The following is a 25,927-nucleotide window of genomic DNA, read 5'->3' on the forward strand; positions in this document are numbered from 1 at the left end:
ACACACTTTCCAAACTCACAAGCCCCCAGAGCACTTAGCAAAAGACACGGTGCTTTTGTTTTTCTGGAGCAGGGTCCATATCCTCAGGCGGTGCAAACAGACAAAGCCACGAGGGTTTTGGCAAGGGCAGGGTCTGGCTCCTGCAGCTGATGAACACAGTGTATTTTCCTGGTGGGACATCACGTCCCCCGGCCCAGTCAGGACAGCCTTTCAGCAGAGACAGACCGAGTCCAGGATCCTCAGGAGCAGCTCTGTTTATTTGGTCTCTAATTAGCTTTCCCCTTCCAGCAGAGAGTGCTGCAGAGACCCAGCCTCATCCATCAAAGCCCGATGAGGTAGAGAAGAAGGAGCTGACAGCCTCAGGATATGACTGAGGTGGATGGAGAGGGAAGGAGGGGGAGGCTTTAGCTGGAAAGAAGTCATCACGGAGCTAAAACAAGTCATGAAACTGATCTCTCTCATCAGTGACATCCCTACTCAAGCCTTTTTCAGTCACGCATAAACAAACTGGTGGAAAGCTGCAGCGTGGTGACCTTCTCAAAGCGGCAGCTGGTGGCGCCGGCAGCCCCATGCCCTCTCCTGGAGCCGTGGGTGAAACCACGCAGCTAGCGTTTTTTCCAGCATGCTCATGCCATTTAAGATCCTCAAACCAATTTCCAGAGATGATTCAGGCTCCACAGACTCCAACACCGCTGCCTTAGAGCAAGAAGGAGGCTGTGTCTACCTTCCCGTGGTCCTTAGGGAAGGGCACGCTACAGCCCTTGAGGTGCCTGAGCTGGCCCTGGCATCTCCACGCAACATGGTGGAGAGACTCAAAGGCCCCCAACAAACCCCCTCAGCTTGAAAGCACCGGCATGGTGGTCTCCACCCACCCAGCACAGCCCGGCGCCCCCGTTCACCCTCGCCTTTGAGTGCCAGCCCTTTACTTTTTATAAACTCCAGCAGGGAGGTTTCTTCAGCCACCCCCTTCTCCATCTTCCTGAGCATGTCAGCCTCCACGTTCGGGACCTGGGGAGGGAGAGAAGAGCAGGCTGCGGTGAGAGGGGAGCACCCGTGAGTGGCTGGCACCGTCCCGGCTCCCAGCGAGGCTCAGGAGGAGACGAGTCTGTCCCGGGTGCCTTTGTCCCCCTGCCAAGCCTGTTTTCCTGCCCCGTCACAGCAAAGGGGTGAATTATCTCAAAAATCACTGCAACCCTTGCGCAGAGCTGCCAGACAAAAGCCCGTCCTGCTCGGGGAGGTTTAAGAGCTTGGAAAGCTTTCCTCTCCCGAACCCTGACAAGATACCTCTCTTTTAATTTCTGCAAAAAGTCTGAATATGAAAGTTGGAGACAGGTCAGCTCAAGTCTGGTGAGTCCTCTAGCGATAATCATGAAATACTTTGGGTTTGATTTTGACCTTTAAAGAATCGATGATTAAACAGTTTCAACACAAAACAGAACTATTTTTGAAATGAAACCAGTGGAGCTTGGCTTTGAAAACACTGAAACGGAACGCTTTTTGACAGTTTTCCATCTTTTAAAACTTGTTTCAATGGGGAGCTTGTCTCTTTTCTGCAACTTTTTCCCAAAGGAAAAGCCCATTTATCAAACCCTGCTGCCCAGCTTTATCCCAGGGCTGCTCCCGCGTATGCCACGCTTGAGGACACTCTGGTCTGAGCAGGGGCTGTCACTGATGATGCTGCTGGTGTCAGGGGAGCGTCACCTTGCAGAGGGTGTTGCAGCGGGGAGTTAACATCCAGCCATCACCAGCAGAACCAGGTCAGACACGTCAGGAGGGTCGAGCCCCTTCAGGCAGACCCCTACCAAGGGGGACTGCACGCAGGAACCCCAAAAAGTCACCCAGCCATCGTCCTGTCCCAGGGAAGGCGCAGGTCTACCCAAAACCTTCCCAACAGACGCTGTCGATGCAGCTAGTGGGAAGGGCATGAGGTCTGGGTTTGGTCTCCTGAGCTGTGGTGGTTCTGGCTTTCCAGCTAATGGTGAAGAAACAAAAGACCTCATCCTTCACATGTTAGAGGTGCAGAGCTTGTTTGGAAGACTTTTCACTTGTGAGAAGTTGTAACCACATCTGAGAAGGGTTGCTGGGCTCCCTTCCTCCCTCCCACCCCTCTCCTTCAGGGACAGGTATTCCCTCCCCGAGCGCAGCCCTGTCACCAAGATGTTCTGGCCCTCTGAAAATGAGGTCTCACCTCTCCTTTCAGCATGTATCGAGGGAAAAAAAAATAAGGAATGGACGTGAGCACCAAGCAGCCTGAAGAGATCAGCAGTCCCAGCCACCAGGCTCCAATCCACCGCTGGTCCCTCGGTGTCAGGGCCACTGTAGCTGCAAGACAGAAGGACCCACCATAAGAGCTCTGCTCCTGCACATCTAAGGGTAAAAAGAGCAAATACGGACTGGTGGAGCACGAAGGGTCCATGTGGGCACAATCCAGAAGACTCCACTGGCCTGGAAGAGCAAATGGATGGAGGTGGGAGCTCCTCCCAGTGTTGGTAGCAAGACCAGCCCTGGTTGTGTTTGACCTCCTTTCCCCTGGCCAGGATCCTGCACCGCCACTCCCCGTCCAAACTGCGCCAAGCCTCCCAAATGACTGTAGGATGGATTTAGTCAGCATGCAAGTATGCTGATGGCACGGGTTCAACTCTTCCCCGCCGAGCCAGCCAGCAAGGCGGCGACTACGAGGGCCTGACTCCATCCTCCTCTGCTGGGGCATGAGGTGGGTTTAGACCACGCTGCCTGCCCGGGATGCTGAGCTGAGACAGGGACGGGAAAGGGCACAGCCACTTTCCTGGAAAACATTGCTGTCCCATTGTTCCAGGCTTGGTCACTCTCTACTCGCAGAGACCGAGGGAAGGACCCGTGCCGGCAGAAGAGTGCCATTAATGAGCCTGGTTTCCGAGTGGATGAAACTCTGGGCGCCTTCTCCGGAAAAAGGAGGAGAAGGTGAGAGCCGCTCCGTCTCCAGCGCAGACATCCTTCAGCTGGGCCAAGCGATGCTCACGGGAGGTTGACAGATTGCTTGGTTTGGCATGGGGACCTCATCTCCCCGTCTCCGGGACCTTACGGCTGGGAAAGGAACCGGCAGCAGCTCCGGGTGGGAGCTCCGTGCCAGGGTGCGGCAGGAGAGGAGCCCACGCCCCAGCGAAACAATCGCCCCGCTTCCCCAAACAGGACCACTCCACTCTGGAGCTTGGACGTCATCACGGAGCGACCAGGCAGAGGCTGCTAAATCTGTCTGCCGCCACGGGGAGCAAGCCAAGGCTTTTTGCCGTTTCCTGCCCCAGGTTCATTTATTATTCTTATCAGGCACCGGACAAAAATGTCAGGCGAGCTCTGATCTCTCTAAGGAAACACAGGAAAAGCCACATTAATGATGGAGCTGGGGAGAATTCTTTAGTGATTAAGTTACCAGAAATAATAAGCATGCACTGCAGATAAAGAAAATAAGCCCTGTGGTGGCACTGGCTTGGTCCCTCTCTCTGCAGATGCTGGTGAAGGGTGGTGGGGAGCAGGATGAGTAGACTTGAACCTTCCTGTGCAGCCTTCCTGTGCAGGGAAGATGGTTGTCTTCCCATCCCTGGATGCTTCAGATGTCCCCTCTCCCCTCCACCACCGTGCTGGGGTAGTGTGGTATTTCCTCGGCGTGGTGGCAGTGGGCAGACCCCAGCATTGACCACCTTCAGTGCAGCACCATGAGTAGGACACCGAAATGTCCCTACCACAGGGCTCCGCTTCAGTGGTGGCTTCAGGACCACTTCCCTCACGGAGAGATGGAGTGGAGAAGTGCACTGGAGGTGCTGTTCCAGGTCAGGTCTTTCCAGCAGAGTGGGTTTTTGGGTCACGGGACTGGTGGCTTCTGCCATAAGTCATCTCAGAGTGACCTTCTGACTCACAGGAGGCTTTTAGGAGGACCATTGTTACTTGAGAAATACTCACCGATGTCAACTCTTCCAATGTCCACGAAGAGCCGCAGCACCACGGATCCCAGCAAGTATCCAAAAGCAGGGCCGAACACGGCGATGGCAAAGAGGATGGCTGAAAAAAGGGAGCAGAGAACACCAGTGTGAGCAGGGAACAGTAGCCTGAGGCAGGAATGGTGTTACAGAGGAGAGGAGAATACAGAGGAGAAAACCCATCTTTTATCAAGCAGCAGATGATGAGAAGATCCCTGTTGCTCAGATACTGAACCTGGTGTTTACCTAATGGGAGGGCAGGCAGCTGCCTGCAGAAAAGGTCCCTCTGCTCTGCTGCAACCAAAGCTTTGCTGATGTGCTAAAAGTTGTCATCCACAGCGTTAATATCCATGATTCACTGTAACAAAGCGGGGAAGCCCTGAGAGCAGCAGGATGGTGGCAACCTGGGCTCCCGCAGGCGATGGAGACCTGAATCTCCTACAGGAGGCTAAGGAAACAAGGCCATCTCAGTCCTTGGATCCCAGCAAAAACATTTGGTGCAAACTTCAGGCAAGGTGAAAGATGCTGAGAGCAAAAAGGCAACAGATCACCCACAGCTGAACTATCCCATTCAAAAAATAGATAACTTGGACCTAACCCCTAAGGTCAAAATGTTTCCTTTTGACTTCTTTGGAATGAAAAGATTCAGGTTTCCTCCCTGAAAGAAACTCTGCACAACCTTCTTAAGATATTCAAAAGTTGCCAGTTTGCTTGTACTGCATTGACCATTTCTGTGCATTTTCCTGCTCCGGAGCCTTGGAGCATGTTGGGTATGAAAGATCATATCTCCCACTGCTATGCCTCAGCTATGAACTTATTTTAAAAGCTTTTTTTTTTTTTTGCCCCTTTTTTTTTTTTCAATTAGGCAAGGCAGTGCTTTTGTTTCTACAACACAAACCTAAGTAGTGAAGGGCAGGGTCTTTCGAGAAGGAGTATTTAACCTCATATGTAGACAGTAGTGTTCCCTTTTGTAGCAAGATGCTCAGACCTGAAACAAAACAAGACTCGGAGGGCAATGGTATTTACGTTGTATTGAGGCAATCCAGCCTCACAGTAGCCATGCCCCGTGACGTTCCCACAGCCCTGAAGTGACCACCTGTATTATAAAGAACAAACCAGTCCCATTTTCTTTCACCTTCAGCACCTGCAGGTTTGGGAATGCAAAGGGCACTCTGAGGTCCTGGGAACCGAGTGTCCCCTTTGCCACAGGGGGAAGCCAAGGATGCTCTGTCCCTCCTTTTGCCAGCCCACGTACTATATTTGAGCTGAGAGGAGCGAGTACTGCCCACATGGGAGACTTTCTGCAGAGCTTGGGTGGTGCAGCACCTCTTCCCAGCAGGATCCCGGAGCAAAGCGTGCCTGGGTGGGTCTGGAGACCCTGCCAAGAGCTCCAGCACTTGTCCAAAGCCTGGCCTTGGGAGTCTAATCCCTGGGGTTTTCCTTCTCCTTTAGTGCTTGCCTTATTTTGGAATATCCGCTTTTGACTCCTAAATCACTCTGACGCCTTTGGCCGCTTTAAAGACATTGTTCGGCACCAGGAGGAATCGGGTTTTTAAACAACTTATGGAATGAGCTCAAAGCTCACGTACACTGGCCAGCACCAGATGGGTTTTGGCATTCACAGGGAAAACCCATGCAGTTTAACATGGAAGCCAGCACCTATGTCTTTGCAATCAAGAAGTCCTCCCGAGCCTGGCAGCCCTCGCCAGGCAGGGACTGATTCCACAGCAAAAATGTCGATTTTGAACCCTCGATGCAAAACCTGTGTTAATTGGCCTGCAGGCTGTCATACCTCTGGTTAAACCACGATCAACCGACACTCAACAAGAGCAGGAGATGGTCTCTGAGAAGGTTTCCTTACTACTCTTTCCCTGCCATGGATGGCATGAGTTCTCACACACACCAGGGAGAAGCCCCAGCTCATCCATCTCATCTCCTTGCCCTGGTTCTTTGGCTTTCCAGATCACAAACAGACACCCAGACCACAAACGTAACCCTACAGACAGCAGCTGACTCAAGGGGAGTGAGAGCCCAGCCTTTTAGTGGGGGAGGATCTCACCTGAGTCCCACAGGCTGCTCAACCCATGCCCACAGGTTCCTCTCCAGATGAGCACCTCTATATCCACCTCTATATCTCACCTCTAAGGTCCGGAGGAAACAATACAATGTACGGCAATGATCCCACTTACCAACATACAGCGGGGAATTGTTTGCTTCCGCAAAGTCATCTACGTAGGATATCCCAAAGGGCTGGATGGGAACCGTTCCGATTCCAGCCAGCAGCTGGGCGATAACCATCATTGCCCATATGCTGCTGGCCTCCTTCTGGGGATCCTGGGTGGTGTTCGGGCACACAAACTTATTCTCTGCGTAGCAGAGTTCAGCCTGGACCTGGCTTTTGTTACCTGAAAGGGAGAAGAATGAGCATTACAACTCTGGGCACATCCCCTGCCTTCTCCCACGCTAAATCCCTAAATACAGGGAACCTCCCAGATTTGCTTGGTAGGCACACGCTGTTGGATTTCGGATGGATCGCTCATTTTATTTAGCAAGTCTCATCACCTTTCCCTTCCTTTAGGGCATTGTACTGATGTCAGCGTAGCAAACAACAACCAGGCAGGGATTTTTATCAAACTTTTAAAGACAAGCTGATCAGAGAAGATGGAAGCAAATCTATTTCTTCTGCGAAGGGTTGGTCCTGCAGCCCAACTCCAGCGAGCTGCATTCAAGCTGTCAGCGGGGGACAAAAACCTCTCCACCAAAGCTGCAGCAACGCCGGCCCCAGCCAACTGACAAAAGCCTTCGGACAGATGGTGTCAAAACCGGTGGAAAAAACCTAAATACTCATGGATGGAAAAATCATGACAAATGAAGGTGTTATGGAGCAGAGTAAGCCCCGGTCTTTCGATGCTAGCTCTTCCTGTTCTGGCTTTGCTTTTCTCTTTTTTTTTTATTATTTGTAATTAGTTCAACATTCCTATCACATCTTTCTGGTTAATGCAGTAACTGTGGATTTTCTACACTTCTGAGTAAACAGACACAAAACAAAACCAAATATTTGTCAGGTGATTAGGGGTTTCCATTGGCGTAGTGCGGCAGCACATTCCTAAGAGTATGTCACCACAAAAATCCTTATGTGAGTCCATTCAAAACCGCGTTGCCTAAAGGCTCCGCGTTGCCAGACAGAAGGAGCCTTCTTTTCTAATAAAGATTTTACCGCAGCAGAAGTGAGAGCCGCAGAAGTCTCTCCTGCCAGGTTGCTGTGGAGCGAGGCTGCTCTCGGCTTAACGAGGGCAAACCTAATGAGTGGCTGGCTTTTTGTTATGAGTGGTCTTTGCTCCCTTGTGGTACGTGGGCAGGAGCAGGGATCAATGCTCTCTGGGACGACCTGGCTGCCCCGAGCAGGACACCCTGTCCCTGCCTCTCCATTGCCCGCAGCACCCAGGAGTGGCCCACCTCCATCCGAAGCAAGGACCTTACTTCTTCATACCACCCAGACATGGGGAGGTCAACCCTACTCAAGGCTGCCATGCAAACTCCAACCAGGTCTGGAGTATCTTCATGGGCTGTAAATACCAGGCCAAGACACGTACAGCTCTGGGCAGGGAACAGGATGATATCGGCTCCTTCGACTTGTTTCCTTCACAGTAAGAGCAGCCTCTCCTCTGTCCCAAAGTCTGACCAGTTCGTAGCCTGATGCATGAATTTAAGCTGTCAGAAAACTTGGCATGGTGCCTGATCCCCTATTCCAAGCTGGCCAACTCGAAAAACACGGAGATGTTCGAGGCTGCGTAGCAGGGAGGCAGCTGCGAGCCAGCAGAGAGCTGCTCTTCACATTTCCGCGCGAGCGCTGGCGCGCTCTCAGCCCCACGCTGGGCCATCATTTTTAATAACACTTCATGGGATCTGGGCTTGTAGATCAGCCATGCCGGCGCCAGATTTCCCAGAACTGATATGGGAGAGCAAAGCTGGAGGATCTCTAACCCTTTGGTGGGAGCAGAGGTTGTCAGGCAACTGTGAGCAGCTCTGTCCTCACTGTGCTTTGATCCCCACCTGGGGTTTGCATCCTGTTGAGCTGCAGCGAAGTCAGGACCTAACTAAAGGGAGCAACTTGCCTAAGGCCACCCAGCAGCTCCCCGTCAGAGCCAAGGCTCCCTGAGCCCAGAAGACCGGGCTAGAACGCGACGCACGGGGATCGAAGCTATTCCAGGAGAAAGCATCTTCTCACCAGAGGTGGAAGGCTTTCCCCAGCTGCCATCCCCCTCAGCGGCACAGCCATGGGGCGAGAACTTAGTACAGAGACAAGGTGACTGAGGGTTTTTGGAGGTGGCAATCCCCAAGGAGGCCAAGGCTCATTGGCATCCTGAGGATTCAGGGGCTGAAGTCACTTTCGGAAGACCAAAGCCAGCCTTGTGGCACGCCACGCAGGCTCTCCTGTCTATTGCATTCTGCACGGAAACTGGAGCTGTCATGGTACACACTAGCTTGTTCCCAAAGCCTGCCCAGTTAAACCAGTAGCCCACCTTAATTGTTAAGGCTGGAGCAGAAAAGGCCCTGAGGACACTGCTCTACCACCCACACAGTGCTCAGCAGCAGGGAGATAACCTCACTTCTCAGGCTGCAGTACCTCTGTGACTCCAGTAAAGACAATGCTGCTTTGCTTCCCAAAACGCTTTGGGCTACAGGCAAACCACCAGCGGCACTTGGGTTCAGCCTGGGCTCCCAGCGTTTGCTCTTCTCCCCGGCGCTGCCACAGCCCTCAGCTGCCTGCAGTGAGGCCACCAAGAGCAACGTCTTTTATCACACACAAAAGCCAGGAGGAAGGTCAAAGCTTAGCTGGTGCAACAAGGCATACACACACAGCAAGACTGCGCTTTCAAGCCTTCTTTATAGGCTCAGAGAATCACAGAATGGTTTGGGTTGGAAGGGACCTTAAAGATCATCTCGTTCCACCCCCTGCCCTGGGCAGGGACACCTCCCACCAGACCAGGTTGCTCCAAGCCCCGTCCAACCTGGCCTTGAACACCTCCAGGGATGGGGCAGCCACAGCTTCTGTGGGCAACCTGGGCCAGGGGCTCACCACCCTCACAGCAAAGAATTTCTTCCTAAGATCTCCTCTAAATCCCCCCTCTTCCAGTTTGAAGCCATTACCTCTCAGTCCTATCACTACACGCCCTTGTAAAAAGTCCCTCTCCAGTTTTCTTGCAGGCCCTTTCTTCATCAGCCAGATGAACTGCTTTGCCCCCCCGAGCTTGTGGCATTGACCTACAGCACCGTAGCTGTGAACTTCTTGAGCAGATAAGGGCCATCAAAATGAGACTGATATGGCAAGAACCATTCTGGTATGAACCCAGCTCAGTGTTCAGAAGATCACAATGCCTCAGTAGCAAGGTACTATAGAACCTCTGAGCTCAGGAAATGCGCCAATGGCCCAAATTAGCCAGAAGTGAAGTGATTTGTCCACGATCACATGGGGAACCAGTGGCAGAACCAGCATTTCCTGCACCTGAGGGCTTCTGCCCCACGTCTGCTGCCCCATCAGCAGCCCTCTCTGCTCGCAGTTGGTTTCACCCCTGGCTTTTTAGGTAGCCAAGTGACACGGCATCGTTGATAACAATGCTGTCATCACTAGGCAGAGATGCAGCTTCCAGAGCTGCAGCTGGGGCACTTCTGCTGCCACAGAAAGCCAACCTATTTCCAGGATGCTCAGGGGCAGGTTGGAGGGACACACACCACACATGCAGAAAGCAGGGACACGGCTTGCTTAGAGACCTGAAGAGCGACGGGTGGGCACGGCCAGGAGAGAAGCATATTTAAAACAATATATTAAGCCAGTTAAATTATTTTTCAAGTATATTTTATCATATCCGTGTGGAAGGTTATGCTCTCTCACTGCCTGTGGAGTGTCCTTACAAATATCCTGAGGTTGGCATGTCCCTGTGGAATGACGGCTCTCTCAGGGGTCTCAGCCCTACGGCACGCTCCTTGGGCACGGATGAGGTGTCTTGGCAGGCTGGAGAGGAGATCCTGGCTGCTGAACTTGAAACACAGACTGCTCCCTCTGGAGGCCTTCAGGAGCATCTATGGGGAATTTAGGTACTTACCCTGACCACAGAACTTGGCACCTGAAACCGCGCTTGGAACCACACGCCCGGAAGGGGCAGAAGGGGTCCCACATGTAATTATTGCATTCAGGAGGGGCTGCAAAGCTATACCGAACCCAGGCTTAAAATAGCAAATCTCTGCCTTAAGTCCTTCCCTCCAAACATTGCGTTTAAATTGTGTGTGCGCTGGACACAACCCCTCTTTTTGGGTAGGCACCAGTAACCCAGCCCAGAGCAACTTGAGATGGGTTTTGTGCTGGGACAGCTCGTGGTGATGAGGGTGGAGGCACTTACCGGCGCTAAGCGTGGTGTATTCGTAGGGGTCCGATAGGAAGTGGGGCAGGGTAACCAGGAACGCTCCCAGCGCCAGCAGCAGCCCCCCCACGCCGATCACCCGCGGGCGGTGAACACGGCTGCCAAAGTAGCTGACGAAGATGATGAGGACGACGTTGCCGATCTGGAAAGGGCACAGCAAAATGGTGAGAACATCAGAAGATATTCATGGAGGAAGTCAAGACCCCGTGGCTGTGTTGGGGTGGGCGGAGAGCTCTCTTTCCAGGTGGTGTATGACCCTCACAAGAACAGGAACAGGACAGCCCTGTACCCTGCATGTTCACAGCAAGTCAGTGCTCCCTTCTCATCAAAAGCCGGCGGGCCAGCTCCTTGGTTTCTGTCACCTGTGTGCATCCCCTGTTGTCACAGATGGCTTCACAACCTCCCTGTGATCTGCCTGGGGCTTTTTTCGGCACCCACATCTGCCCTCACCCCACAGGTTGTAGCATAAACTAATAATTCCCCCAAACAGCGCATAAATGAAGAATATTGCCTCCATTCCCATGACTAAACAGACGCGAGCCTAGCTACAAAGTCCAGCTCATTGCAAATGTTTGCGACTCTGGACATTTGCAACTGCAGATACGATCAGCTGAAAAAAACCATGAAAACATGCAGCTTACTCAGGCAAGTAGATGAACACCATAAAATTACCATTACATGGGCTTTGTCAGCTTGGGACAAGCTAAACATTATTTTAACCTCGGCATGCATGGCTAAGAATACTTTTTATTTACGTCTACATGGGCTCCCTTGTTTGTCTCTTTGTGGTTTTTGTTCTTGGAATCGTTGCAGCCATCAATGCAAAACGACCGTGGCCCTGGACAGGCAGGGGAGCTCACACGGAGCTTGAGGAAAGCACAGAAACCTCTCTCATAAAGCAGAGAAATAAAGACGAATCTGTTATCTGCAAGCTGTTACTCTTTATACTCCCGCAGTAACAGACTGTCCTACATGATGTTTACTTTGGTGTTACTTCTCCCGCCGTTAATTCTCATAATTAAGTTCTCTAGTGGATAAGGAGCACGTGGGTTACAGCTTTGAGGTACTCTGCAGGGCTTAATTATGCCAGTTCATCATTATCAGTGCTATAACTGTCCATACTGGGTCTCTTTCTTTGCACGGTTTGGTCCCAGTCGCAATCAGTGGGAAGTCTTTCACTGGTCTCAATAGGCTTTGAACCAGTCTTTTTAACTCCAGCTGTGGGTGCTGGTTGAGGTAAGACCTGGGCATCTACTTCCCCAAGGACCCGGGAGGATTTCCAGTGCCCAGCCTCTTGGTGGAGGATCCCATGGGAGAAGAGCAGCTGTACACAAGGTGGGCTGCCACCAAGCACTTCTTTGTCTGTGCCATCAAAAGAAAGCCTCTGCCAGCAGGTCTTTTCCTAGTCGTCATTGAAGTGCTGCCAGAAAGGACACAAGTCATGACAATGTGAACTGGAAAACTTATTCCAGAGGAGTAAGTGATTAGAAAGCGTTTGTGAGAAAAATCCTCGGCCAGCTCAGCAATATGCAGTGAGAGTCAATCCTTTGCCACAGGGCCACCAGGAGCTGGGAGCATTGGAGAAAAAGGATAGATCCTGGAGAGACTGCTGGCTGGGGTTGCCTTTTAGAGGAAGCTTGGAATGACTCATGCCAGCATCATTCCTAAAGCCAATGAGAAACCTATGAAAACAGATACTTTTACTGGAAATTGCTCGCAGAGCAGTAGTTGCGTGGACACTACTCGTAATAAGATGCTCTTCTTCACAAAAGCTTTAAGAACTGTGATTCATGGAGAAGAATCACATTGCATGTTTGCCTTCTCCCAGTCACGTCTCTGCTGGAGATGTATGGCATCACAGGGTGGAGTTGTCTCCTCTGAAGCAACCTGCTTTCTGCCGCTGCTCTCCAAGGTCACGTCCTCACCACATAACCCCATGTTCAACCTCCTGGCATGTGGTACAGCAAAAGTGAAGTGTGAAGAAGTGTCCAGGCACAACAACAGCTGCTTCATTCAGCACATGTAGGTATGGCCGAGGAAGCACTGGGTGTGAACAGCCCTGAGACCCTATTCTGGGAAGGTCCCCCCTGTGTTTTGGCCACCCCGCAGGGCCTCTGCACAAGCGTCTCACCCAGTTACCTCATGCAAGCTGGAGATGAAACCTGAAGAGAGACTGGAGAGCCCAAAGCGCTTCTCAATGGTGGTGAGGCTGCTCTTGAAGTTTGCGCTGTAGAGGAGCTGAGAGAGCTGGAGAAGCCCATGGCATAGCACAAACACCTGCAGTCAAAAAGAAAGTGCCATCCCAGTTAGTGCCCTGTTGGTGTGTAACTGGTGGAGATCATGCCCCGTGCAAGGGATTTGAGAGTCATATGTGCACGGACTCAAGTTGGCCAACACAGCTGCACCTCTGACATGCAACAGGTCTACTGAAGGTCTCAGTCCTGGATCCCTGATTAACTTAGCTTTGTAAAATGAGCGATGCAGTGTTCAGAAGACAGGACAAGGAGCTCCAGTTTTATCTTTCCTCTGCTTTACTGGTATCAATATTCATTGGTATTCACACTCTGGCAACCCTTGTGCAACCCACAAGAACAACCCTAGAACCTGAAGGGGACCTGTTTGCACTGGGAGTTGTACAATGCTAAATGAGAGACGTCTGACTTTGCATAGATTTGGCGGGTGCTCCTGAGACCACGTTAGAGCCAACCCTGCAGCTGAAAGGGAGCCATGATGGTTTAGACTACCTGAGATCCAGTATTTCCAGTCGGCCCCTTGATTCACTCAGCAGTAAAGCCAATTAACAGAACCTGCTCCAAGGGGTGTTGCAAGAAAAAGTAGGAAAAGGGCTTTAAAAGCCCCAGAGGGAAAGGATGAAATATGCACAACGTAGTCTCACTACTGGAAGACCTCTGTAGTATTCTAAAAACAGCATCTTTCCCTTGAGCCGGGCTGCGAGCCCAGCCAGAAACCAAGGCGAGCGGAGGCAGAGCTTTCGGGGAGCAGAGGAGGGAATACAGAGGGTTTACGGGGCAGGGCAGAAGCGTGGTCGAAAGAGCCCGGGTGGCCTGGGAGAGGAAAGCGCTCTCAGCCAGGGATGCAAGAGGCAGCTCACAAGGGTCTTTTGATCTATATTTAGTCAGAATAGTTTTCCTTTATTTTTCTTGGAATGGAATGCGTCCACACGGTGCCAAAAGTATTTTAAAATAATTTAGAAAGAAAGACAAAAAAAAAAAAAAAAAAAAAAAAAGGGAAAAGGTCTTTTTATTTAAATTCACAGGAAATCAAATATTTGCTGAATACCGGAAGCGTGTCCCACAAAGATAACGGCGGGAAGTCCAAGATGATGAATGGGGGATCAAAGGTATTGCAGAGCTGACAAATTCCTTATGTCCTTGGCTAGGAGAGCAGCAATACTCATTATTAGCATTTATTTGAAACAGTGGTAGCACCCAGAAGCCCTGACCCATTTTGTGGGGAAAACCCCAACTCCTCCATCAGAAAAAGAATTAAATTGTCCACCTGACACGGAGGATGCAAATGCCGTAGGTGGATGAGTGGCTTTTTGAGGAGCAGAGGAGGATGCGGAGCCAGGTCCAGCAATTACAAGAGAATTTGGGTAAGAGAAGATGGGCGAGAAGATGGCTTCTTGGGAAGCTTCTCCTGTGAGGGAGGATAGCACCAGCCAGAGGAGACAGCTGGGTATCTAAAAGCATAAGAGATGGAAGAGATGCTGGCAGACAGTGGGAGAGAAGAGGTTGGAGGTGAAGGAGAAAAGGGAGCCCTGGCTGTGTGAGGGCAGGCCGGGAACGACCTGGAGACCACAGAAAAGTAGGAGAAAGGCAAACACCAAAAAAGAGGGAAGAAGGGTCATAGGGACATGCTGCCATCACGAACTCTTCAGCCACACCTTGGAGGGGTGTCAGCAGAAGGGCTAGCATCTGCCACCGCCGTAGCTGAGCAGGAGGGGACAAAGTCCCAGGCTGGGACTTTGCCCCAACAAAAAGCCGCAGAGCAACGCCGTGGGGTGTAACGTGGGAAACCCTCCCAGACAGGGACAAAGTTGAAGTGAAACATCTGAAAGTAAACTCTTGAAGCAGAATGACCTCTGCACCCTCCAGCTATCGACTCCTACGTTCAAAAACCTGTCCCAGCACATGGTCCTGCTGGTGAAAGCTGGATCCACCACCTTCCCCAGTCCTGACCTGGGATCACCGTGTAATTAGTCCAGCCGGGCTGGTCTGGAGCAGAGAGGTGACTCCCATGAGGATGAGAAATGGAGAGGGGATCTGGTTGCCAGAGAACATTAATTTTTTGTTCCTGCAGCTCTGGCCAGACCCTACTGAAGTCACTCAAAGAAGGAAGCGCCGGCTAAACAGCGGGAGGGCAGGGACCGCCTGAGATGCAGAGCAGCTGGAGGGAGAGCTCTCCCGGTGTGAGGCATTAGCCGGAGAAGCAAAGCTGTTTACCAAGGGGAGGGAAGAGGGTGGATCACCAAGGCTGAATTTAGGGCAGCAAATGTCAGCTTAATCCCAGGGCAGACAGGGAGATGAGAAGCGTCGGGGAGAGAGAGGATGCTGACAGGGAGGGAGGATGAGGAGGAAAGGCAGCCTGACTCCCCAAAATGCTGGGGTTGGCAGGGAGTGGGGAGAAGGCAGAGGCATGGAAGGACCATAGGGGACCAGCACTGGTTGTGCTTCATGAAGATGGAGAGCAGGAGATGAGAGGGACAAACGGTGGTCAGGAAAAGGCAGAGCTGGCCTGAGGTGGGTTTATGCATTGGTGATAACCTGGGGACGGACAAACCGGGGCTGTGGATCCCGAGGGAGCAACCTGGGGCTGCCTGCCATGAGGGAAGGCAAGGTGGGAGAAATGCAGGTGGAGAGCACCGAAGAAAGGAGAGAAAGCTGCTGGCACTGAGACCACCCAGCGGCCTCAGCCCTTGGATGTGGAGAGCCCGGAGGATGGAAGGGGAAGGGCAGAGGAGATATTCTTTTTTTGGCTTGGGAAGAAGATGCCACCCAAAACAGTCAGAGCAAAGCAAAACCGCCTGTGCTCCAGGACTTGTGCAGCTGGAGCTTGGCTTTTCCAGACGCACTTTGACTGTCTGGAGTTGAAAGATGTGCCTGATTTAAGATTTCCTGACAACTGATTTAAGATTCAGCAAACTCAATTCTAATGAAAATAACGAGGGCCCAAACTTTGAAGGCTCTGAGTGCAAATAGCTGGGAGAGGGGCTTACTTGGAGGGCTCCCCAAAAGGAGCCCCTGCACCGCCTGACCTCGGCACCGGCCGGGATGCTCCAGCTGGGAAGAGCAGACCTCTGAGGCTGGTGGAGATCAAGGGCACCACGTTCCCATGTCCCCTCACAGGTTCTCACGGGTCTCTCCCATCCCTGTCGCTCTCCCCATGCATCCCCATCCCCACACGTTCGTGCTGACCATCCCGAACCTGCTGGTCCACGGACACCAGCACCGAGCTGGTCCCTTCCAGCTGCGGAGAGCATCAGATGTGCGGCTCTGGCCCCACACACCCGCCGAGCAACCCCAGGAGGGGACGAAGCTGCTATCACCCGTCTTCCATAACACTTAACGAGGGAAGGTTTTTAAAGAAGAGCCAAGCTCATCTGAAGGGAGGTTTTGCTGATGCAGAGCCAACACAACGGCACTGAAGGCGAAGGCATGGTGGGAGGTTAAGGAGTCGGGGGCACTCCCACGAAGTGCTGACCCTCCGGAGCAGATGCTCCCATCAGAGCCTGGTGTATTTCTGGAGCTGCACAGGCCAGCAGCAATATCGGGTGGCCAGGGAGTGGCGCGGAGAGGCCAAAGGCGTGCGCCCACGTGCACCCCCACACACTCACACAACATCCCCTCTTAATCATCCCCACGTTTCCTTCGGAGTGCCTGAGCAACCCTGACTCCAGGCTGTTTATACAAGGCACTTGACTCCTTTCCAAGAGGCACTTTGTTTAAAAGGGGAGAAAACAGCTGGGGGAAGGTCCTTCGCAGGCACGCTGCTTCCCCCCGCCAAAGTTCATGGGGAGTAGCACCTCCCAGGACAATGCCTTTTCCTAAGGAAGAGAAACCCGCTCTGCTGCAGGGAAGAGAGGGGACTGGTCCCTCCATGGTCTGGACAACGCTTCTCTGGTTCAAAGCAGAGAGCTGGCAGCTATTCCATCAATCCTGACCCAAACCTCCTTTAGAGGAGATGTGTTTAACAAATACTCGACCCGGAGGGCTGGTGGGGCAGAGCCAGGGGCGGGGGGCAGGCTGGGCTCCAGGCAGCCTCCCAGGCATCCCCCAGGCATGGGGATGCATCAGCAAGGCTGAGATCCTGTGCTGGCACCAGACGTCCCCGTGGAATTCCAGGTATGGCCATGGCTGGCGTGCTTCTGGGAGACACCCGAGATGGAGTTTTGGCCCTTGCAGCCACCTCAGAAGACCCACTTGCACCCTTTTCCATTTCTCTCTAGCTCACAGGGAATAAAATAAGGCTCTGGGAAGGGAGAGAGAGTCTCCCAGCCTCCCACTGAAGCCACAAAGCAGCCAAGGATGAGGAAACCAGGGGCAGGGGTCAAATCTGTCCTTGAGGTGGGTGGTTTTGGGGTGAGGAGCAGGTTGCTGCTGCCGGGGCTGGATGCGCGCACGGGGAGCAGGCAGCGTTGCGGGCAGCGCTGGTAGGCAGCAGGTGCTTGCGCTGCCCCACGTCACGTACTGGGTCCGCTAAGCCGTGTTGCCTTATCTCACGGCGCTCTCTTTCCGCATTGCTTATGTAAGATAATGCACTGTCAACACTGTCACCGGCCTTAACAAACAGCCACCTGAAGGTACACAGAGACTGGACTCCAGAAAAGGCTACTGTGACATGTTTTTTTGTGGGGCGGGGTAGGGGAGCATCCCTTGGTCACCAAGGCAGATAGAAAAAAAATGCTTGGCAAGTTGGGTTGAATAAGAAAAAAAAAAAATCCAAAACCATGAAGTACTTGAAAACCCCAGCATGCAGTGTTGGACGTGGGTCCAGGCCAGGTAACAAAATTCAAATTCCTTGTTATTTGAAACTCTCAAAGGAGTTTCTTGATATTTCAAAGGCCTCTACGGAGCCTCCAGGATCCAGGAGACTCCTCCAACGTGGGAGTCTGGCTCCACTCTGCAGGGACTGGGGGTTAGGGAAGATGATGCTATGTGCATCACAGCCACTGCCCCTTTCTCTCTGCCACCTGCAGAAGCAAGTTAAGGGTTAATTCTCTGCTCTGCTTCCACAGCTTCATGCTGCAATAGCAACACTCATATCCTAAGTCATCCCTCACCTCGTTTTTAGTGTTTTCACCTCAACAGCTCTGTTTGGAGACCGAGAAGGTGGAAATCGTGATGGGGCAGCTCACCCCGTGAGGAGAGCGCCATCTCCGGCTCTCATGTCCGTGCACTGGTGATCACCTCCATGCCCAACGGCCTTCCCATGGCAGCACCGCTAGCAGCGGGGCTGGAAAGACCCACGGTTTACTTCATTAGATGGATGCACGAGCTGCCTGGGGAGCTGTATAGAGGAGCGGAGATCCCCACAGAACTTGCCAAACTGCTCCCAGTTGACCGATGACACTGAGGTAGGACGCGGCCAAGAGCAGTCGTCGCAGGAAGGCGCAAAATGAATCTGCCTGGAGTAAATGTTTGGAAAGGACAAGGAGTAAGGATGCTCTGTTATCTCTTTCCTCCGCATAGTACTATTAGAGCTGCATTTTGGGCTCTGGAGGGCCAAAGCAAAATTCTATTGACCTTAATGGAAAGTCATGGCCCAAAGCAGGAGACCCCAACCTGCCCAACTCTGAAGGCTTCTTCCACTTTACTTTCCTGAGCTCCCAAGGGGGAAAAAAAAAAAAAAAAAAAAGAAAAAAAAGGGAAAGGAGCAACTTCAGGAAGGAATAAGAATATCTCCAAATTTATAATAGTCAGGGAGAAGACAGGCTGTTTGCTTTAGAGCTTGTGTACGATCAACGCTCACTACACTAAGAGATCCTCCTGCAGGAGCACGGCTGAGGTCACTCGGTCCCAAAGAAATGCATCAGTTGGAAATGAAAAGTATACAGACATGCGTGGGGTAATACGTCCCTCCTTGGCCTCTCTTTCTTTCTTACATGCAGCCGCCTAGATTTATAAAGCAAAACGCACCGCGAAAGATGAAAATTAAAAAAAAAAAAAAAAAAAAAAAAAAAAGGGGGGCAACGTTTCCACAGAAGGAACCAAATACCCTGCCACACAGCACGTCCCTTAGCACAAAACCTCTGAGCCTGGAGCACAGTCCAATGGCAGAAGCTGGCTCCTAAATTTTATTTCTACTGCAAAACACCCACCCCCCCCACCCCCCCAATAATAAACAAATTAAAATGGTTAGGGATTGTCTGAAGCGCTCCACTGCCCAGATTATTAGTGGCAACGATGACTGCCTCCTGCCAAGTGATCCGGCGTTTTACAACCCCCGATTGTCAAGTGCAAAGACAATGTTTGCTCTTTTTGCAAGGAAGGTACACACGAGGTTTCCCTGCACGGTATCCCCGTGCCCTTGCAAGGTCTGTGCAAGCCCAGCTCGGCTCAGTTGCTGTAGAGGGAGCGCTCCAGGGGACACAAAAACCCGTCCCTGCCTTAATGCGCAGGTGCGCGTTGCAGATGTCAGAAGGAAAGGAGGTTTTTTGGCCGCGGAGGATCGCTGAGACCAGACCCCCAGCGTGTGAGGTGCGAGGCTTTGCTGCTTCCCCAGCTGCTGCCAAGAAAACACTGCGGCTTGCAAAATACGCTGTGTATCGTTAAGCAGCTTGCTTTCTTCCTACAACCAGACCGAGCACACAGGTGGGTTGTGTGGTTGGGTCTTCGCTCTTTCTCCTTTTCCGAAGGTCTTTTTTCCTCACGGTGCATCGGGATCCATTCGTGATCTCCTAGAAGACAGCTTCAGCTTGGCTTCGTTTTCCCTGACCCACAAGCGTATGTAAACACGCCTCTCACACGCCCACAGCCCTGGCCATGCCTCGTGCTCCCTATCAGCGACACTCCTCTCCCATTTTGCTTGTGATAATCTTATCTGTGCTGACCACTCCTTGGTTGTGTTTGGGCACTGAATCACCTCGCCCCTCATAAAATTATCTTGTTTCATGTCTCCTAGACCTTGATCCCACTAAACTTTCCAACCTGATTTACCGTTTGGCTCTTCCCCATCTTTTTCTTTATCCTGCTGCTGGTGTTACTGGTGAAGGTCAGAGGGTTCTTCCCTTTTGAAACCTGATCCCACCAAAACTGGATTTAAGCACAGTGTCTGATCCACCCTAAACCAACCTTTGCTTTCTGATGCCAGCACCACCACCTCAAATGCCGGAAGACCCCAGTCACAGCGGGTCCTTCTCCCCATGCCACCCCACTTGTCCTTAAGGACCCTGCTTGCTTCTTTGCTACAAATGTTCATCCAACTTGCCATCTCTCCTTGCACAGCACTCAGTATTGGAATATCCTTTGACTTGCTTCAATCAAGGGCCCTAATCAACAATGACTTTCTTCTTTCGGTGCTTTCCTCTCCAAACTTACAGCCATGCTGTCTTCACACCAATGACCTGACGAATCTCCTATTCTTGCTAACGGCAAAATAAAGCAATTCATAATCTTTTCCAACAGGATATGAGAGCACAACTTTTACATCTCCAGGCTTCTGAAATATACTCCTCAGCAAATTCCTTCACTTCCCTTAAAAGGAAGGGACAAAAAACCTGCCGTGATACTGTTGGGACCTCAGACCCCAAGGCAAAGCTCCTGTTTCTTCTGCAGAAGGCATCCAGCCTCCCCAGGGAGGGAAGAGCTCCTCGCTCCTGGCCATCGCACCCTGCATGCAGCCAGCATCTTCACCCTGGGATGCTTTAAAGCCATATCACACCCTGAGAGCCCGCAGTCTCCTCCTGACCCTGCTGTCTCCTCTCCTACACTCTTCTATACCACCCCTCTCCCTGCCCCCAGTATAGCACCCAATTTAAGTCTGCCCCGAAGGCTTTTAACTCTCCCCCCTGGACTCCCTCCAGCTGACACAAATGATGATAACTCCCCGTCATCCTCCTGCTTCCTTTTCCACGCCAGGCGGTCCGCAGGGTAAAAGCCTCCCGCTGCCCGTGCTCCCAACCATTTCAGGCTGCTCCTCTGCACTCTCCAGCGAACCGGCTTCCAGCTGAAACCAGTCCAACCTAGCTAAATAACAAGATATTTATAAAGCTCTCCTCTTTGTCATGTTTCTGGAGATCCTGATCAAGCAATTAGCTATTGATTAAAATAGCACAAAACCATGAAAGAGACAATAAAGGTGAAGAAGACAAAACATTTGAGGTACTGCAGAGACAACACCTTTGAAACAATCCTTTTTCAGTGGCTGCCTGGATGGGCAAGGACATGATGATTGGAGACAGCAGTTAGGACTCTGGACCAGGGGGCACTCATGGGGTCCATGGCCATGCTTGGGTATCAAAAAGACCAACCATCCACTTCTCCTCCACTTTTCAAAACTGTTTTGTTCCTTTAGGCCGTGAGGTCCTCAGCGTCCCCAGTACCACCATCCACCTGAAGGTTTGTTTCATCCTGCATTTGCCAAGCAGAGCAACGACTACCTCCTAGTGCCAGTCAGCACTGCCCTGGAAGCTCTGGTGAACTTCAAAGTAGGGGCCTGCCCTTGCTCATCACCCATCTCCACCACTGCCGTGGGATTACCAGGATGCTCTAGGTTTCTCACAGGGGACAGTGCTCAGCAGCAACCTCCCAGCCCCAAAGACTGAGGGCCTTTTGCATTCGGCTGTCTTCAAGGTGGTTCAAGACAAACAGCCAACTTCTGGAGGGGTTCAAGCAACCTTGCAACATCTGAGAGGGCACTCAAAAACATAAGCACAATGACCAGGTTTATTCCAGCTACGAGATCATAGAATCATAGAATAGTTTGGGTGAGAAGAGGCCATGAAAGGCCACCTAGTCCAATCCCCCTGCCATGAGCAGGGACATCTTCAACTGGATCAGGTTGCTCAGAGCCCCATCCAACCTGGCCTGGAATGTTTCCAGGGATGGCGCAGACACTAAACACGCTGTCAGGTGAGCTAGGTGGTGCCCTGAAATATCAGTGCAGACAGAGCCTTGATGCCGTCCGGTGTAATTGCAGTATTAGCTACAGTCGTTAATACCCACGTATAACCAGGAGTAACTTCCACAGCAGCAACAAGGAACTGTCACCAACCACGTTCCCGCAGGGTACAGAGATCAGCTGTAAATGCCTGCTGTGTCAGAGCACAGATATGAGCCAGCAGCCAAATCCACAGGGCATTGCCTCCCCGACCACCTGCGTCTGCACTGGTTCTCCTGCATCCTCGGCAGCACCTCCGTGCCACCCATCCCCAGAGCTGCCCTCCCATCCCGCCCCTTCAAATCCCTGCAGAACCATTGAAACTCCCACTTTCCACCAGGACCTTTCCCCTTCTGATGCCCATCCCCAGCACCATCGTGCTCCCTAACTCCGAACACCAGCGGTGATGGGGCCAGTGCCAAAAACCACCCCGAGAGCGATGGGAAGCGGTGCAGGGAGGTGGTGGGCCCCCGTCGCGGAGAGCATGGAGGAAAAAGATGGCTTGCACGGAAAAATAATTTGTTACTTTTGGCCCCAGCCCTGTGAAAGGCACTCTGAAAATGATCTTGGCATGTGAGCCTTAGGGAATAAATATTAATTTAGTGATTAGGACTTGGAGCCTGCTACAGCTAAGGGATTTTGTTGTGTTGGAAACACTGTCCTGGTCAGAAACTGCCATCCCTTATAAGAGGACATTGCGTCTCATTAATTTAAACCCCTTCACAGCATCTCTCTCAGTGTGGGATGATGCCAGCAGCTTCCCACACAATTAGGTGCTGGATGAAAACTTTATATAATACGTTATTTGCAGCACCAAGGGCTTCTCATACAAACAAGAGCTACGAAGCCATATAAACCCAGATGCTTACTGGACACCTTGTCCTCTGACGACCCATTCACAACAAAACAACTTCCCAAACCCGGAAATTCAGTTGTGACACTTCTTCTACTAATTTTTTGGGGCTGAGAGGATTAACAACTGTGCACAGGCTACTGCTTTCCTACCTTGAAGCAGTTATATTTTTTTTTTTAACGTACGCATATTTTTAACACAAATGTCACATCACAGGAAGAGCGAACAGGTCAGGAAAGGGTGGGGGACGTCATTACCTGTCAATTTATGCACATCTGCTCTTAAAGGCAAGAATTTTCCTCCAAGGGATGGGTGTCCTGACTCCCCACCATCCCAGATGGTATCTATCACCCATCTGATGCCAACAAGCGTGATTTGATAGAACCCAAACAGCTCCTTAACGTGCTTCCACAGTGCCAGCGTCAGGCTGTGCTGTTCCTCTCGATTTAGCAAAAACCTGGTGATTTTTTTTTTTTTTTTTAAAAAGTGCTTCTTTTCACGCGCTGGTTTTCCCCTTAGCGCAGCCGTATCTGCACCAGCCGGGGCAGGTGGCACGTGGGGGTTCTCTGGTGGCATCTCCTGCTCGGGGTGGGGGGGAGCTGTCACTCTGAGTATGTCCCTGCACACGGTTGCCACAGCGGGTGCTGCAGCATCACCTCTCCCTTGGAAGTGACCCCCGAGGACCCCCCTCAAGACTGGCTCAGAGGTGGGTGCCTGGATGGTCTGGGGAGCTCCGGGCTCACCACTCATTTTGAAATTAAGACTTGAGCCAGCACCAGACGCTGGGCGATTCGAGCAGCGCTGGGTGCCGGCAGCCGGCCAGGCACCTCCCGGCACAGCCGGAGCTCCCGCTGCCAGCTAAGTAAAACCCCCGTATCATCTGCCCTCGGCCAAATGCCCCCCGGGGGTCCCGGACACAGCCCCCGACCAAGCGCCCTGGGGTGTGCAGGGTGCCGAGCGCCCAGCCCGACTGCCCCGGCTGCCCGGGGGGATGCAGAAATGGATTAACATTTGCCGGGGCTCTTTTTTTTTTTTTTTAAACCCCTAAAGTTTTACGTCCTGAAAAAGGCATTGTGTTTGGCGCTGTTTTTTCAGTTCCAGGATATTTTTGCATCCTCCCCCTGTAAGCATTAGCTGCAAGAAGAGCTCTGTTTTGAGGTGATTTTACTCAGCCCGAGCCATGGTCGTTAGTGGAGTGGGTTAGGGCCACCTTTTGCACCCCTCTTCCAGAGGAGGGGACAGGTCACCAGTCCCCTGCAGAGGTACATCAGAAACAGCCCTAAATTACCCAGGGTAATCTCAATCTCCTGGAGCTAACAGCTAAAAAGGGCCATCAAGTCACCTGCTGGGATAGCCCAGCCCGGACAGCGGGGACCTTCAGGTATGTAGGACTGGAAGGCACCATCTGAGATGATGTCCACAGTCCTGGGAGCCCTCACCATGTCACCCGTTGACCCCAGGAAGCCCAAAGCTTTGCTGCTCGGGGGAGCAAAACTGTTGGGAACAGCCCCATGGCACCCCACAGCACCCCCACAGAAATGCTGGGGCACCGTGATTCGGTGAAACTTTTCCTGCCCAGAAACCAACCCCAAGCAAGCACAGCCCAAAGAAGAGGGGGCAGCGCCGTCCTCCATGCAAGGTGAGGAAAGATGGGGGGCAAAATCACACCCAAACCCACCCCGGACCGTGATGCCCTACCCGTGGCCGCGCGCTCCCGAAAACACTGTTAGCTGGGAAGCGTTGACAAACCCTTCCTTGCAGTACTGCTATCAACCCAAAAACACGTGCTGATAGTCAATAACGCTAATGGGAAATCACCCCCCGGGCCCCAGGCACGACTGGCAGATGCGGCACAAGGGGGTCCTGCCAGCTGCCCCCCCACCACGGCACCCCCTCTCGCGCACCGAAAGCTGCTCTGCCTGGGGGCAGGTGCCGCTGGGAGCCGCCGATCCCCAAAACTGCACCCGGCTGCTTCGGATGCCGACACGTGGAGGTGCTGCCGAGGGAGGCACAAAAATTCCGTCCCCCCACCCCAGGCAAATCCTGGCGAAGGCAGGCGGGTGTCCCAGGGACGGGAACCAGCGCGTGCAGCAGCCCCAGTGCCCATCCAGAAGTGGGCCAAACTGAGCCATATGAGGAAAAAAAAAGACTTGGCGAGCAGTGGTGTAAAAGCGCGATGGTTCGCAGGGTTTAAAATGCAAGAGGTGGCGGGGGTGGCCGGTGTTTTCTCACGCAGGCGGGGAGCTCGAGAGCCCGGAGCTCAGGCAGGGACCGGCTTTAAGATGCCAGCTCTCACCTCGCTAACAGGGGCAGGTGAGTGACCAGAAAAACCCACTTCAACTCGCCAGGAATTTGCTCCTGTCACTCAAAATGCCCTTCTCCCCAAGGTTTTTAAAGCAAGTCAGTGTTATTATAGGGCAGTGTTTTCCTTTCGCACCAGGATGTGGTTAATCATTCCCTAAGCAGCAGCACACTGTGTACCGGATGCCGTGGGTAAGATCCACAGCCCACGGAGAGCTGCCCACACCACTTCCACGGGGAGCGACACCCACCTGCCGCGCAGGGCACCGGTCTGAAACCCACCGAGCCCCCCCAGCCCTTCCCGTACACCGAGCGGGACAGACCTCAGCGGTGTTATCCAGGACTGCCCGGGGAGCTGACTTTCAAATTCTGCATCTTAGCAAGCAAACAGCCTTCGTTTTACTGGCAGTTAGTACCGGGGATGCAGGGACCTGCAGGATGGGCTGGGGTCCCTCTCTGTGCAAGCATCCTCCTCCCTCCCCACCGGGGAAGCGGCGCATCCCTGCCAGGCACGGCTCCTTACCTTGATGTTGCAGAAGATACTCCGGGAGCAGGTGCCAGACCTTTTGGGGATGTCGACCGGGGATTTGCTGGCTTCAGGGTGGACTCCCATCGTGGGGGCTTCCCGGGGAGCCCCGAATTGTTGGGCTACGCGCGGGCTCCCGTCCCTCTCCGGCCCGTCCCGCCACCGGCAGCGTGCACGGTCTGCGCCGAAAACCCTCCAAGCCCGTGAGTGAGGCAGGCAGCGTGAGCGCAAAGTTTTTATAAGTCGGCTCTCGGGAGCGATGATGAAACCCTTTCTCCTCCCTCTTTTGCTTTGTGCGCCGAGGGAACTTTAAAGTCGCAGGAAGTGAACGGCAGCGCGCAGGGAGCAGGTGGGAGTGAGGGCTCGTCGAGCCCCGGATGGTTTGGGGATGGGGACCGCAGCGGTGGGACAATGTTTGCCTACCCGCAGGGGACACCCAGCATCCCTCTGCTGTCCTCACGTCCGAGGCCGCAGGACGCGGCTGGACAAGGCACCAGCAGCACAGCCTTCCCGCAAGGAAAGAGACTGGGGTTTTAATTCATGTTCCCCTGAAGGGGCGAGAGGAAGGGGAGGCACCTTTCAGCAAACCCAGATTTGGCTCCCAGGTGGTGGAAGGGGGGAAGCTGAGTGGCCAGACAGAGAAATCCCTCCCTGGGTTAAGAGGTTATGGAGAAAATAAACTTCTCCTGCTTTTCTCTTGTGGAGAAAACTGCATTTGTGAAGTTCCTGAGCGCTATTTTTTTTTTTCCAATACCTC

The 25,927-nt window shown here is 52.6% G+C and overlaps 1 protein-coding gene across 1 annotated transcript in view; it reads right to left on the minus strand.

The window, feature by feature from the left end:
- Positions 1 to 25,664, minus strand: part of SLCO2A1 (solute carrier organic anion transporter family member 2A1) — a 31,087-nt gene extending 5,423 nt beyond the window's left edge. The window contains exons 1-7 of the mRNA XM_063339975.1: positions 25,168 to 25,664; positions 12,509 to 12,646; positions 10,349 to 10,511; positions 6,140 to 6,355; positions 3,934 to 4,032; positions 2,189 to 2,322; positions 927 to 1,008 (exon numbers count right to left, since the gene is read on the minus strand). Of these exons, the coding sequence (XP_063196045.1) occupies positions 927 to 1,008; positions 2,189 to 2,322; positions 3,934 to 4,032; positions 6,140 to 6,355; positions 10,349 to 10,511; positions 12,509 to 12,646; positions 25,168 to 25,257 (922 nt within the window). The 5' untranslated portion in view covers positions 25,258 to 25,664. The remainder of the gene's footprint in view (positions 1 to 926; positions 1,009 to 2,188; positions 2,323 to 3,933; positions 4,033 to 6,139; positions 6,356 to 10,348; positions 10,512 to 12,508; positions 12,647 to 25,167) is intronic.
- Between the last annotated feature and the right edge of the window lie 263 nt (positions 25,665 to 25,927).

This window comes from Chroicocephalus ridibundus, chromosome 6 (assembly GCF_963924245.1).
Source record: "Chroicocephalus ridibundus chromosome 6, bChrRid1.1, whole genome shotgun sequence".
In the NCBI taxonomy this organism is placed as follows: domain Eukaryota; kingdom Metazoa; phylum Chordata; class Aves; order Charadriiformes; family Laridae; genus Chroicocephalus; species Chroicocephalus ridibundus.